General features: G+C 37.4%; 1 protein-coding gene across 1 annotated transcript; it reads right to left on the reverse strand.

Moving 5' to 3' along the window:
• Positions 1-450: 450 nt before the first annotated feature.
• Positions 451-15,103, reverse strand: snx18a (sorting nexin 18a). The gene is made up of 2 exons (XM_067406635.1): positions 13,286-15,103; positions 451-2,323 (listed from the first exon to the last, which is right to left on the reverse strand). Exons 1-2 carry the CDS (start codon positions 14,748-14,750, stop codon positions 2,070-2,072), a joined length of 1,719 nt encoding a protein of 572 aa, XP_067262736.1. The 5' UTR covers positions 14,751-15,103; the 3' UTR covers positions 451-2,069.
• Positions 15,104-15,836: the final 733 nt, after the last annotated feature.

Raw genomic sequence — 15,836 nt, forward strand, 5'->3', positions numbered from 1 at the left:
GGGACATGTGTATGTGCGCAAGTGAAAACATGAATTTTTCAAATAGTTAAAAGAGAGTTAGTTGCTTTGCTTCACCACCATGTGGTCCTTTGCAGGTGTCTGAATGATGGCACATACTGTCACATGATACTGACAGCATGACTTGATCCAAAATGGACCCTTTATATTGGTAACTCCGAATGACATCAATGAAAATGTAATAAATGTATATATTTTTAAGACATTTTAATCACATTTGAAATGGCTGTATTGGCCTTTGGACAGTTAAACCAAGTGAACTTTTGACATTTCAAAAACTTTAAAATACCTTTATATGTAGCAAAATATAATTAAAAACTTTTGGATTCAATAAAAGAGATCTAGTTGTACCTTATATACTTTGGATGTCATATCTTTGTTTTATTATTATTATTATTATTATTATTATTATTATTATTAGGCCTTTGGACAAAAAAAAAATGACCCATCACGTCATTGACCCATAGATATAGTAAAAATATAATTCCTTACAAAACGGGTGTATGGTGTGGTAAACAAGATTTAAAGTGATGAATGTATGAGAATGTTTTTATTGCTGATGCAAATGAACAACAAGTGTCTGTTATTATCATGTACAATGTGAAACTATAGTGTTGATATATTTCACGATAGCGTTGACAAATAAACATCTGCACCAATTTTCACATTTTTCATGCTTCAACAATAGCAAGAAGATGCTTACATTTTTTCTTTAAAAAAAAAAAATGTCCTTTTCCATTCAGCACAACACTGATGATTTTACTGAAACTGCATCAATATTGGTTATATATACTGAATAAACCAGGGAAAGAGAAAAAAAACCATTTTATGTTCTATTTCCATCTGTTCTCATTTTTACTATGTCAGCACAGGATATGATCAAGACAAGTAACAACAAATAAACTTGTTGGACTTGATTATTTATAACTACTTTCAGTAGATCAAAATAATGTGTTTAATGTGGTGTTTGAATGCGCAAACCTCAAAACACATAAGATACAAAAATATTTTCAATGCAACAAGCAGTTATGTGAACAATTTATTTGAAATCTTCTTCAACATTTCAGCACATCTAGGCGTGGTTCATAAGTAGAAATCTGTAGTAGAAAATAAACTGGATTCTCTGAGGACTGTTAGTTTTGAGAAATGTCATTAGCCAAAAAAGTGGTAGGCTGAAGTGTCCAAAATGAACTCTTGTTGTCCTGAGAGTGCTGTGCTTCCTGTTTACACCACATTTTTTTTTTTTTGCCTGCTCAATTGTCTCAGAGTAACGACAGGTGATCTGACAGCGACTACTGTTTTCCCTCAATTGCACATTCTGTTCTGCATTGGACCCAAAATATGGGGAGCAGGGAGAATAAATCAGATGGGATACCAAATTAGGCCACTGTGACCAACTCCTCCCATGCTTCTCAAAACATGAGCCAGCTACTCCTTCTCCCTGCCATTTTAAGCAGGAGTGACTTTTAAGATAAGATAATTCAGATAATAAAATTAAGCCTTGTAAAACCAATCTCAGAATAAGAATAATATATAGTTCTTTTTAAGAAATTATAAAAATACCAACAAGACGAGTTTGAAAGGCACAACAGTGATGACAGCGGCTCTTTAAGGTCTGTAAACATCTAAGAATGGCTAAGAAGGTCTCGAGTGTTTAAAAGGTGGCAGAGAGGAGCCACACAAGCTCCTCGAGTCATATCAATATTTCATTCATCTGTGTGAAGAACACTGTTTAAAATATGACATTAGTAGCAGGATCAAAGACATTCCATGTTCTATGTGACTATGTCCTGCGTGTCTCTGTCCTCCTCATCAGTTTTTACATAGGAAAACACATGGTCCAAACTAGATGTTTTTTTAAATCGCCATCTCACTATATACTGTCCCCAAACAATTTTCAGTTCCTTCTAATGGACATTCATTGTATGGGGTTAGATTTCAGAAATTTTAGACTCTTGGTGAGTCACATATTGCTAGGGGCTGGCTAACCCTCACCTGGCTCTCTGCCGGGGAAGGTAAAGCTCTGTCAGTCCAATCCAAACATGGTTCATTTAGGCATTGTCATACTTCTGAAGCGCCTCCTCCAGCTTGCCTGTGATCTTCTGGAAGAAGCTGATCTGCTGCTGTAAGTAATGCTGCATCTGGGACTTGAAGTCCCGCACTCGAGTCTGGTGGAAGTGCTGGATCTCAGCCAGCGTGGCGAAAGAGATGATGTTGCAGCGTTCCCTGATGCCATCTGCATGCAGGCTTTCCATCTTCCCTTCCTCTACGTGCTTCTGGCTGTCCTTCACCTTCGTCAGAGCACCTGTGGAGAAAGCAGAACTAGGATGAGACTAAATATTGACTCAGATTCAAATCAAGAGAGAAGTTAGGTAAATAGCTCAACAGGTTACACTCGTCTGTTCTTCTGCATGAATGTGCAAAACATGTTTTTACAACAGCCAAAGAGAAATATGGCATGACCAGGAAGTCACTTTTCTGATATATTTGTCAGTTTACCATTTTGATGTAGAAATCATTGGTGAACATACTTGCCAAGGGTTTTTAAAGTGTGGGGAGGTGTGGAGTAGGTCTATACACAGATATAAGTTAAGAGTGCTAATGAGATCAGTGAATGAGAAAATAAAGAGCAGAATGGACTTGATAAGTTAATAAAAGCACAATAAACCATGCAAGAGAACTGAATCCGGTACTGGTGTGCTGACGGCAGGTCTAAAAGCTGCCTCTCAGTCAGTATGTGAGAAAGTAATTGAGTTCTCGGTGGCTTATTGCATTTAAAAGGTCAAATACACACACTTAAGTGCCAAAATGTCCACCTTTGTGAGTACTCATGTAAACCGACAAAATCAAATGCATTTCAGTATAAGAATAGATCTGTGCATACCGTCTTATTAAAGTGCATACTATGCAGTAGTTTATTATTTGATGAACAGACCTACCTGAAAAACTTAAAGCACTATTTAATTTCTATTGTATTTATCTTATTTCACTACATAATGTTTCAACCCTGTATGGACACACTGAAGCTCGAGTTGCCATTGGCTAGTAAATTTTTTATTTTACTTGCCAGACATTCACATGGAATGTAAAAAAAAAAAAAAAAAAAAAAAAACAAAAAAGGTCAAGTGAAAGTGCGTAAGCTCAGCAAGCAATGAAATTATATATGCGACAAACTTACTTTTTTTGCCCCCAACTCAATCACAGGCAACTGAAATAGTTACTAGCCATTGGCTAAACATTTTATAGTTGCCTAGCATGAAATGTGTTCGCAAATGCGAGTGATATACTTGACTGTAGATCTACGAGCTTGCAACAGGAATCTCTTAAGTGAGAACGAGAGGTTTAAAGCTTACATGCTTCCATATGTCGTCCACCCACAGAGTCTTCTGAGATTTCTACGGTTTGATTCTCTCAAGTCTGCATTTGATATGTCCTCAATATCAAGATTACATCTGGGTACTTTCATGCGTCCTCTGTACTTGTGTTCTTAAGTATTGGAATTAAATTTTGATGATCGGTTGATGATGACGTAGTATAGGAACACAAGGACGAGGGATGAGGGAGACTTACAAAATGTGCAGTAGTGGGGGTCCCCATGCAGGACAGGTTTGAGAAACACTGCTTTAGACTATATGGCCATTATGCTTCGATTAAATACAAAACAAAATTCATTTCACTACAGCTGATGCTTCTGAATGTATGTTTGAAATGAATGTTAGTTTAATATCTTTTGTTCTGGAGCTTTTGTCTACAAGAGGAAGTAAAATGAATGAATAATGAGGTATGTGGCAGCTGCATGCAGCTCTAACATTGTTGCAAAAGTCTTGCAAGCTCATAGAACATGGAAGTTAAAATGCAGTAAAATCACATGTTTTCCTCTGTAGAATGTGGCTCAGTTGTGCCAGATTGGTAAAAATTTTGCATTATCAGCGATCGACAGGGCTGTGTTTGTCTTAGTGGAAATGACAGGGAAAAAGTTTAAGACAAAAGAAAAGATCATTACACTAGCATATATAATAATGTACCATCACACACAGCCAATCATTATTGCATATTATTAAACCTAGACAGGGTGATAATGTCACTCAGAAAGTGGTTACTTTGCTAAATTGAGCGGAAAATAATAATAATAAAAAAAGATGAAATATTGATTTAACATTGTTTATTATTTTAAGGAAAGAGAGATATGATACAAGAGGTGTGAAACTAGCTCAGGTGTGCAAAAATATTTGTCTACACAATGCCATGATTGACCAACAAATTGACTGTAATAAAACTTCCAACAGTGTCAGTGAATGTCAAAGACATTGCTTTCACCAGTAAGCTGATTCATATTACAATGACAGGAAATGAGAATGAACTCCATTAAGTGTCACATCGAGTGACATGACATAATAACAGTCATCGACATTACACAGGATTTTCCACCTTATGAGGACAGAGAGAAACTTCTAACTGTAAGAACCGTTACGGGTTCTCTGAGTGTAGAAATGCTTGTGGGAATAGCTGTTTATTGGTGAAATATTCAAATTATATTGTGTAAACCCTTAGTGTACATTACGGTTCAAAAGTTTGGCGTCAGAAAGATACTTTTTTTCAGCAAGGATGAATTACATTGATCAAAAGTGGATTATATAAATGCCTTGGTGAGCATTAGAGACTTCTTTCAAAAACATTTAAAGAAATCTTAATACCGAGTCCGCCCCCAAACTTTTAAATGGTATTGTGTGGTAAAGATGCCAGAGAGCTGACATGTTTTTTTTTTTTTTTTTTTTTTTTTTTTAAATACTAAGATGACAAAAACTAGAAGTGAAACTAACAAAAATATAAATGGGAGTTTACAAAAAAAAAAAGAGAGAGAGAGAGAGGAGAGAGAGAGAGAGAGAGAGAGAGAGAGAGAGAGAGAGAGAGAGAGAGAGAGAGAGAGAGAGAGAGAGAGAGAGAGAGAGAGAGAGAGAGAGAGAGAGAGAGAGAGAGAGAGAGAGAGAGAGAGAGAGAGAGAGAGAGAGAGAGAGAGAGAGAGAGAGAGAGAGAGAGAGAGAGAGAGAGAGAGAGAGAGAGAGAGAGAGAGAGAGAGAGAGAGAGAGAGAGTGTGTCTGAATCAAAAATATAAATGTGCTTTACAATACAAACAAACATTAATAGACAAATGAGGCTGATTGACCATCAGTAATTGCAGTCAGTGCAGCTGAATCATAAATGCTCAGTGACAGCAGTAACAACTCACTGCTAAATCAGGAATTGTGCATAAAAAATAAATAAATAAATAAATAATAAAAAAATAATAAAAAAAAACACTTTAAACAAGAACTTTGAAGGTAATTATAAAGATGATAAAAGATGTGATATACTATGGTGCTTTGTAGCCAAAATGTCAAAATATAAAAAATAGTGACATTTTCAAAACTAAAATAACCTTACTTTAAAATTACAGATTCTGCAGTTCAAGCTTGTCTCAAATTCAGCACAAATAATAGTCTGTAAAGGTGTATTAGTTCAGATCTCATATAATGTTCCTCTCTGAAAGCCTTCTGCATATCAGTGAAGTATTGAACACAGATGGCTGACTTTCCTCCTCGTAAGGAGAAACATGCAAGACATTCCTAACCATCCCATCCCCCCAAACTCCACACTATCTGCCTTCTGGCCAAAGAAGCCTTCACTCGAGAGTAACCCAGATCTCTGAAATTCCTCAAACACACACACACACGCACTCGCATGAACACACAGTTCAAAAGAGAAGAGCACACAAGAGAAAGGCAAGTGCATTCAAGGTAGACAAGATGCAGGTCAATGATGAAAGACAGCAAGACAGATTTCAGACAGCCCTAGTTGGGGAACAATGCTTTTAAAGGTGCTCCAAGCGATGTCATGCGTTTTTAGGCCAAAACATTTTTTGTCACATACAGCAAACATATCCTAACTATCCGCTAGCTGCCTGTCCCCTGAACACGGTCTCTGTGTAAAAAAAAAAAAAAAAACGCAGTCTCTGTAGTCGTCATAAGCTCCAAAAACGGCAATAAAAACAAACTGGTGCAGCCTGGACCACGAAACATAATAAACATGCTCCAGCCAATAACCAAAAAGAATGATTTTAAATGCGCATTCACGACTGTTTCAGGAAGCATGGAGAGGGAGGAGGAGGGAGGGTCTAGCTAGCCTCTGTTTTGTTTGAAAACACTTCGAACGTCAACAGGAAGTTACTCCAACCAGGATCACTTAGAGCACCTTTAATTGTGAGGCATTACAATCTCATAACTAAAAAGGGTTACTTCGTGTGGATTGTAACACATTCAGTTATTTTTGCATCGTATTTTTTCTGTATTTTTATTATTATTTTTTTTTTACATCGAATTTTTCTCTCATCCAGAGTGAATTCATGACATTCACTTGCAGACATTAATTTACATTGGTGTGTGATGTTTTTGCTATGGACAAAGTTTGTTCCCTTTGACATTTCCTGACATACAGGCTATACCACGGAAAGGGTTTTAAATCCGTATTTACACAGCAATATGTACACAGAACCACAATAGTTAGAATCAGGAAGCAACTAAACTTTACATTTTCAACAATTAACACTGTTTAAAATGAAACAGAAGTAGAGACAGTCGTATTGTGATGCACATCCAAGTACAGCAAATTATCAAAAAAACAAAAAATTAGGGCCGAACTTTGTTCTATTCATCAGTTGATTGGATTTTGAGATTGTGTTGCATTCAAACATTATTGTGAGCTTGCAGTCCCTTGTGGAAGGGCGAGGTTTAAGTGGACTAAATGATTTTAAAAGTTCAGCATACGTTACCAAAGAGAAGTTTTACTGGAAGATCGAATTAAGACATTTTGTGCAGAAAATGTGATGTCAGTCATTTCCAATGACTGACATCACAGAACTTCCTGGTGTTTTAGTGCTGATGTGTGAATGGTCTCTTAACGGTAAAAGCCAGAACACCGTTGCTTGTGGGAACATCATATTTACCGGTAAAGTCATTCTGGTCAATTTACAGTAATTTACTGAGCTTACTGTGTGAAAGGGCTAATAAATAGTCAGTAAATAAACTGAAAAATAATGTCACTTACTGAAAATGTAACTCTGATATTATAGAGTAAATTGAACTAATAACATGTAACAAGTAAGTAACACAAAGCCATGAAACACACAAACACCATTAGCGGTTAAAGAGACGTGCATAGCTGGAGTGGCGACCACTTTATCTGACATCTCACAGATTACAGAAGGGACACACTTCAGTTAATAATAATACATACTAAAAATAGTTTACATGCCTAAATAAAATACATTTTAAATCATTTAAGTTGCAAAATCATGTTGCATTCCCTCAATTAAGATTTCAGATAAGCTGCATTTATTACTACCAATCATTTGTGAAAATAGCTTTTAATAGGTGGAACATCAAACAAAGAGTGTAATAAAACCAACCCAGAAAACCATTTGTATGAAAGGAGGAGACACGTGGGAATCTGCGCTCGACTGAGCCACTATAAAGCTTGCTGCTGCAGAACCTCTTCAGGCATTACGTAATACGTACTATTATACAACACGGTCCTGCCGAGGAACTGCAACCAGAGAACATAAGTCCCCTACTGACACCCCCAATCATATTACACAGATCTGGATCATGACTTTTTGCATGGGACTTTGCTCTGATCATAACACAGGAGGCAGATCAAATGATTTGGCTTTTTAAACAAATGAGAAGGCAAATGCAGATCACTGGAAAAACAAAAGTGAGAGAAAGTCCAATTTGCTTTAGAAAGGCACCATTAGATTCACATTAAGGAAAATACAAAAGTCATCCACTGTGAATTACAAGACATTTGCTAGTACTTCAGCACCTAAATAGAGAGAGACCAATGAATTTCAGCTTTCAGCCCATTTCAGAAGCTGCTGCGTCTTATATGGTGCACTCTCAGGGAATAAAGAAAAAAAAAGGTACAAAAGCGGTCACTGGAGCAGTACCCCTTTCAAAAGGTACACATTTGTACCCAAAGAGTGCATATTAGTATCTTAATGATACATATTGTTACCAAAAGTGTACACGACTACCTAAATGGTACATATTAGAACCTTTTAAAGGGTACCGTCTCAGTGACAGCTTTTGTACCTTTTTTTCCTGAGTGTGGCTGAATCTCATGACTGATGGATTAAAGGGATCGTTCACTCAAACATTAATATTTTGTCATTATTTACTCATCCTCATGCTATTCCCAAACCTGAATTAGTTCTTTCTTCAATGAAACAAAAGAATATATTAGGCAGAATGTCTTAGGTGCAGCAAAATACTATAATAATAATATGAAATAATTCTTGAGCATCAAATCATCATATTAGAATGATTTCTGAAGGATCGTGTGACACCGAAGTACTGATACTGAAAATTCATCTTTTGCCCTCAGGAATAAAATTACATTTTAAAATATATTCAAATAGAAAACAGTTATTTCTAATTGTAATAATAGTACTTTTTTTTTTTTTTTACTTTGTTTTTGATAAAAGCTTAAATGCAGCCTTGGTGATCATAAGAGACTTCTTTCAAAAACAAAATTCTTTTGAATGGTGCTCACCATGAATTTTTGTAGCATGAAAAAAAAAAAAAGATCGACAATTACTCCTTTTGTGTTCCACAGACAAAAAAGGGTGGGTAGATAATGACATCATTTTCAGTTTAAAGTTAATTATCTGTGGAAAGTGTGACTCGATTGGAGTGCCCAAATTAGATTTGTGAACAGGTCACAGACAGTCTATCAGACAAACACGTAAAATTATTCAACATACAATAATCATGCAATTTAAGTATAAGAGATATAAATACTTTGAGGAAAATGTCTTTGTCTTTGCAGACTAAATGTGCACCACCCTTCTCTAAACTATCTTTAGACTTCAGGAAACTTCAGAGCACACTAGGACATCTAAAATCATGTTTCATGGAAGAGAGAAAACATAGGTTCTTTTCAGACTTCACCTCGAATGACCAGAGATAACGTTAAACATGCTGCTAATACAATAAATACTGAAAATGTGTCAAAGAGATGAAAGGTTTCAGATAGCCTTTTAATGGTTGACAGAGGGTTTAAGCACAGCGCGAAACTTCCCCAGCTAACCACATCACATTTGAGTCATTGTTTCCTCTCATTGTCATATACTTCAACATATTTCACTGCACGTAACAGAAAAGCGATGGAAAAAAGGGTCCCATTTACACCAGCGTCAGTATGTTCACTAATGGCTCTTCACTTCCATCACTAATGGGGCTCTATAGTGACAAATCAATATATGCTGTGCTCATGTGTATTTTATCAAAAATACAGCAGACCTTTCATTTATCCCTGTGGACATTATGACGGCCTTGAAATTTGATAATCTTACAAAAAATAAATAATAAAACTGCAAAAGCACTACACAGGTGGACATAAGTGGACATAAATCAGAAGCTTTACTGTAGTAAGTTGTGGTTTAGTTGCTTGTAGAATATTTTAGGCATCATTTCTGAGGTGCAGTTTTTTTTTAATGGTATTGATTTTCAGATCACCATGAAATTTATTAAAAGGGTGACAAAATCTCAGTGGGTAAACAGATGGCAAATGACAATATGCTAAACTGTCATAAAGCTGCAGCCATGACTAGAGTTCAAAGCTTAAATAATCATTATTGCTTATGAAAGATAGATGTCAAATGTCTATGTGAAGATGAGACAGGAAGTGGTTATAATATGCCTCCAATTTCTTAGGGGGTTTTGTCTTAAATGTCTTCTTTTGTTTGCCATCATACATTGCAATCGGAGCACAGATATGATGTCAGTATTAACTCAAGTGTCACAGTGGTGATGGAAAGTGGACAACTTTGCTCATGGTTCATTCAAAGTCTGGTTGATTGTTTCTTCAGACCCCGTAGATGTTCCATCTCATGCTCACTGCTCACTGTTGCACAAGTTAACTGTGAAATTGTGGGTAACACCACAGACAGAATGCAGAAAAGATGACATTTCTCAAAGCACTCATACACACCTTATAAGGCAGTATCTTCCATGCTAAAATAATAAGGTGACAATGACAATAAGAATTTGCTAAAAATACATTACACCTTTGGCAAATGCTCAGGTATGGCATACGGGCTTCAGGCAGCCACAGGTGACCTCAGTCCTAGACAGTCAGCTGGATCAGTGACAGACTGAGGCCTCTCTGCTGGAAGTACAACACAGCATTTCAATTTTTCCAAAGCACAATACAGTGACACTGGTGTGTCTGCAGCACCAGTCTGTACTTCATTAAACATCTGGTTTACACATTTAAGTCATAAAAATAAATGTAGCTAAATTTAGGCTACTTTTTAAATTTTGTTGCGAAAAACAAGATCAAAACATTAGCTACATTCCCATAAGGAGATGGCAGACATATGAATGTACACTGCTACCCAGCAGCTCATAGACAATCTCTGTGAGCTTTAACAAAGTCACACTATTTGTTCATGTTGTGGTTACAATTAGCCACATAAGCGTGGACTGTTGAAACAGCTCGTAAAATTCAGTGTTGCCTATAAGTTAAGTAATTCTCTGAAAACCTACAAGACAATGTGTATATAAATGATCTAGACATTACTCCAGTCTTCAGTGTCACATGATCCTTCAGAAATCATTAGGGTTGTTCGACTTTGCGCAGCGCTGCGCAGACTGATCTGTGGCTGACTTGCATACCGGTTAGAAATGTTGTCCGACTTGAGACAGCGTCATGTGACAGTAATGTATGGAATTAAAGTACCACGAGAGCAATTCGAGAGCAGACAGCTGACTCAGCCAGCGCAGTTTCTGAAGAGCGGCTGCACTGTTCCACTATTGGCCAGATTCACCACATGACAATAATCACGTGTGTTTCGTGTTTATTCTGACACCTTCAGTTCCACTAATGCACACAAAAATGTTTTTATAACAGTAAAAGCTTTTTTTTCCATGTAATCGTAATGTTATATTGTGTCATGTTTATCAAAAAAATAAATAAATAAATTAAAAAAAATAATTGATAAACAGACACCACTTTAATGGTATTTAAATAATATAGGCTTATATTTTAACTTTATTTGTGTACAAACAGATGCTGTATAGAATGGTGCAGGTATGACACCACTTTTGTAGGCTAAAATGCAGAAACAAGTTAGCATTTGTTATTTGCTCCATTGTGCCAAAGTCTCTGTATATGCTGTGGTTAAATGGCTGAAATAAGGTCTGTGGTGAACAAGCTCAAGATACTTTCACATTTTATTCTACAACAAAATACATCAGTATTACTCTACTCGTGTGTTTTTTTTTAAGCTGTTATTTGACTTGAAAAAGGTGGTTGCTAGCAAGTGCCGAAATGGGACTACAGAAGCAGTCAGGGAGATTAAATGTCATCACGCCGAACAGGTAAGCTCAGTTTGCTTTTACAGCCTCGTTATGCTTATAATTGTGCACTTATGAACTATTCCAACTCAAACTTTCTGGGAAAATGTTTTTATATAAAAACTGAAAGAGTTGTTGGAAGCTTAGTGGTGGTGACGTTGAAGTCGTGGGACTGTGGCGTAGTTCATTTATAGCCTACCTTTAGCTTTTTACTACTGGCAACTACATTTACACTTTCAAGTTTTGTTCATCTATTACCTTGTATTACCTTGATGGACAAAATGTGTAAGTATCAAACTTTTGTTGGTCACAGAGCTAGTTTTTTGCAATAATCCAAAAGCCTATGGAAAAATCTTTTTGGATTTTTGTTGAGGGAACCAGTATGATGCTAACTGCCGGATCATGGATCATGTCAGTTCTTTGGAGGTCTTTTAAACAAATGAGATTTATATAAGAAGGAGGAAACAATGGCGTTTGTGACTCACTGTATGTCATTTCCATGTACTAAACTCTTGTTATTCAACTATGACAAGGTAAATTCAATTTTCCATTCGATGGCACCTTTAAGCAGTACATAAAGTATTGAATGAAAACATCTCTGAAACATCTTTGTATTTGACAAATATTGCATTTAACTGATAAATTATGCAAACACAGCATGAGCAGAAAGTGTACAACTTCCCCTATTCTAATATGCTGACTTGTTGCTCAAGTAACATTTCTTATCAGTGTTTCTAAAACAGTTGTGCCATTTAATTTTTTTATTTTTTTTTGTGAAAATCGTGATTTTTTTTTTTTCAGGCTTATTTGATGAAAACAAAGTTAAAGAAACATTCACTTGAAACAGAAATTTTTCATAACATTATAAATGTCTTTGCTGTCAAATTTGATCAATTTAATGCATACTTGCTGAATAAATGTATTATTATCATCATTTTTTTTTTTTTTTTTAATCTTATTGGTGCTAAACTTTTGAACTGTGTTGTATATGTGATCATTATTAGTAAGTAAAATGATGACTTGCTGAGGGCTCCTAAGATTACAACAATAAACATTTCTTACGATTAATGTGGATATGGGTTCAGGAGTCTTGATTGAAAAATTCATGTTAAGTGTTCATTGCATTCTATGTGAGACCTACATTACAAGTTAGTGGCTCCACATTTAAAAAAAAAAAAAAAAGAAAAAAAAAAAAGGCTATCTCAAAACCTATAATTTGAGAGCCTAAAGTCTCACGTTTATCTGCAAATGGTAATGAGCGTCATAAATATTCAAGCAGTTAATCAAACAGCTGAAGGTGTGACTGCTGCACTTCCTACATCCTCTGAGGGCCTTATTTGCATTCTGGAGTATCATGATGAAAATGATAATCATCATGATTCCAGACGAAAAAACAAAGTATATGCGTACATGCTTTTGAACTGAAATAAAACGACACTTGTTTTATGATACTATCAAGGACATTATCAATTGTTAAGTGTAAGAAATGTGTACCACTGTAACAATAACATCCACGCTCAAATCAATGCATTGACTGAATGACTGCATGTGTACTGAAATTCTCCTGTCAGACTTCCACGAACAATGCAGTACGTCAGTAGTTTCAGTCTTTACCATCGTATGTGGTTGATTTGCAGACCACAGGAAACACACACAGCACGTCAGCAACAGCTCACGCCATGTGACTCAGCAGTCAAGACGAAACCAGGGCGGCCAGTGAACTCATCGGTTGCACTTCAATGCAAACAAATCAGTCAAGCAAAGAAAACTTCTGAAAGCAAGTGACTCTGTTATATTTCAAGCCCACTGATCTCAGCTGAACACAGTTTCATGCATATTTCGATGATGATACAAATAAATGAGTAAATGATTACCTTTCTGAACATGGATGATATCAGGGTAGTTGGTAAGGTGTCCTTGGTACAGGGCTAACAAATCCATCACAGGATCCACGTCTTGTTTAGGCTGCTCCACAAAGTAGTCTCCAATAGCTTCGTAAGCTTCTCCTGTGTACGCAATTGCTTGGTTCAAACCGACCGAGTATAACTGCTGGTCCATCTCAAATGCTTGACTTAGATACTTAAAAGACTGTCCGACTTTCTGATACTCTTTCTTGAACCCAGCTATCTGCTTCCTCGCAAACTCGCTGAGCGTGGCGTTGACTTGGATCACGCTGTCATCCATTTTCTTGGAGAAGGTCTTGAATCCATCAATCCTGCTTTCAACATCTTGCAGGTCAAGAGGGGCTGCCGGAGTGCTGATGGTGAGGAAGAAATTGGCACCGACCATTTCGTCCTTCTCTGCTTTCCTCTTCCCTTGCTTCCAAGCCTTTTCATCCGTGCTGGAGCAGGTGAGGAAGTGCTGGAAAACATCACACCGGGCCAGTACAGGGTGGCTGGTCATATGATTCATCCACCATATCAGCCCTCTTCTCCTTTTAGAAATGAAGTCTTCTTCAAAGCGACCCGTGGCTTGTTTTTCAGGGATGTGCGGCACTGAAATGACAGGAAATTTCTCCACCAACCGTGCGTAGAGCCAATCAAAATGCTTATATCTTCTGTTGACCTGACTCTGCGTGTGGGTCGGCGTCAGCTTGTAGGAAATGTAACTTTTCATGCCTTTGAATTTCGTCTGCTTGGTGGGATCATCAATAGTGCAAGTGAATGGGTACGGGTTCTCCTGCCACTCTGGACCGTACTGACCCATCACCACGCAGATTTTATCTCCATCCTTCACAAAGCCGGATGCTTCCCCCAGGATAAACGCCTCACCGCCTGACTTCACAAAAGTGGAGAACCTGTTCAGATTTCTGCTGACCGTGGCTGAACTTTTGGCTTGCTGTGCACCTCTAGGCATGGAGGATGTGGAGATGCTGTAGCTAGAGGGTCCGTTTCCTTCATAATTCCTGTATCCTCCACCAACAATCCCTGGTTCATCAGCTACAGACGAGTGATCGTCCCAGTCATCATCCCAATCATCATCACTGGCTGGGGTCCCTGGATGATGATGATGTTGTTGTTGAGGTAGAGCAGGGTAGGCTGTGAAGCTGGGTGCTGGTGCAGTGTTGTAGCTCTCTTGAGTCTGGTTTCTGAAGTCAGAACCAACAGTGGGAATGTTGGAATATCGAGAGTTGTTGTTAAAAGATGAGACGGTGTCATTCCTCAAAATCTCGACGTAGGACGCAGGGAGAAGCCCCCTCTCCCCTCTGCTGTTCGCTCCCTCCAGCCAGCCCTCAATGTCCTGCTCGCTGTACAGAGTTACAATCTCGTGCTCCTTCACTGATATCTCCCCAGGGTTTTCTGAATTGAAGTCATACAGAGCTCTCGCTCGCAGAGCCATGACACAAAATATCTCCAAGCTGGGATTAATTTAAAAGCTAGCGTATTTTAAAGGCTAGCGTATCAGCTAGCTAATTCCAACCCAAACCCGCTCACTCACTCACTCACTGATCTGCGATACTGACAACAACTTGCGCGTTAGCTGCGGGGACCGTAAACCCTCTATCTCCAGGGTCCTTCTCACACCGGTCATAGAACAACGTGACGCTTAGCTGTCAGCTGTCGTGTTTAAAATCCCCAGAGCTGTGTGGTGAATCATTTCTTCATCCGTGAAGCTTTCCGTCCAGAACCCAGTCGCCGTACTGTGCGCCCGTCCCACACCGACCGCAGTTTACACTCACTCACCCTGAACAGCGCGAGCACAACCAGTCCGGGTAGTCGAGGGTGGAGCTAAGCACCAGACAGCACGAATCAAAATCTAACATAGGGGGGGGACTTCTGATTTTCACAAATCGGCTCTTTTGAAGAGTTCCATAGAACTGACTGTTTCCGTGATTCTTTTACATCAACACGCAATCACATTGGAGTATTACATTCGCTAAATTAAATGCCCAGAAAAGCGAATAGTTTAGTTTAATTGTTTATCCCAGTTTACTTAATTTCAGCTATGAATCAGCTCAAACACAGTTATTTAGAGCCAAATGTGGTTTGCATTACATTAAACAATACTAAACTTCAGTTTGATGATGCATATTTTTGCAAGATTTAACAAGATACTGCTAAAACAGATTGTGAACATGTTTCTAGTACGTTTTATATTAACATTTATTCTATTCAGATATTAAATCAATACCTTACTCCATCAGTCAAATCCTCCATTCGTTCAAAATCAGAGACGGTTCTTGAATGTAATTTGAACAAATTCATATATATATATATATATATATATATATATATATATATATATATATATATATATATATATATATATATATATATATATATATATATATATATATACACACTACACCATATACACTGCCCTCCAAAGGTTTGGAAACACCCCTGGCAAAGTGTGGTTTTGGACAATATCAGCATAAATCCTTATAATTTTTTGGTGCAAATACATTACAGTAACTTGACATTA

The sequence above is a fragment of the Chanodichthys erythropterus genome, chromosome 13 (assembly GCF_024489055.1).
Source record: "Chanodichthys erythropterus isolate Z2021 chromosome 13, ASM2448905v1, whole genome shotgun sequence".
In the NCBI taxonomy this organism is placed as follows: Eukaryota; Metazoa; Chordata; class Actinopteri; order Cypriniformes; family Xenocyprididae; genus Chanodichthys; species Chanodichthys erythropterus.

Coding starts and splice junctions, on each gene's coding strand:
- snx18a (XM_067406635.1), bottom strand. CDS start 14,750: ATGGCTCTGCGAGCGAGAGCTCTGTATGACTTCAATTCAGAAAACCCT. Junction 2,324..13,285: donor TATCATCCATGTTCAGAAAG/GTAATCATTTAC, acceptor CTTTCTCCACAG/GTGCTCTGACGAAGGTGAAG.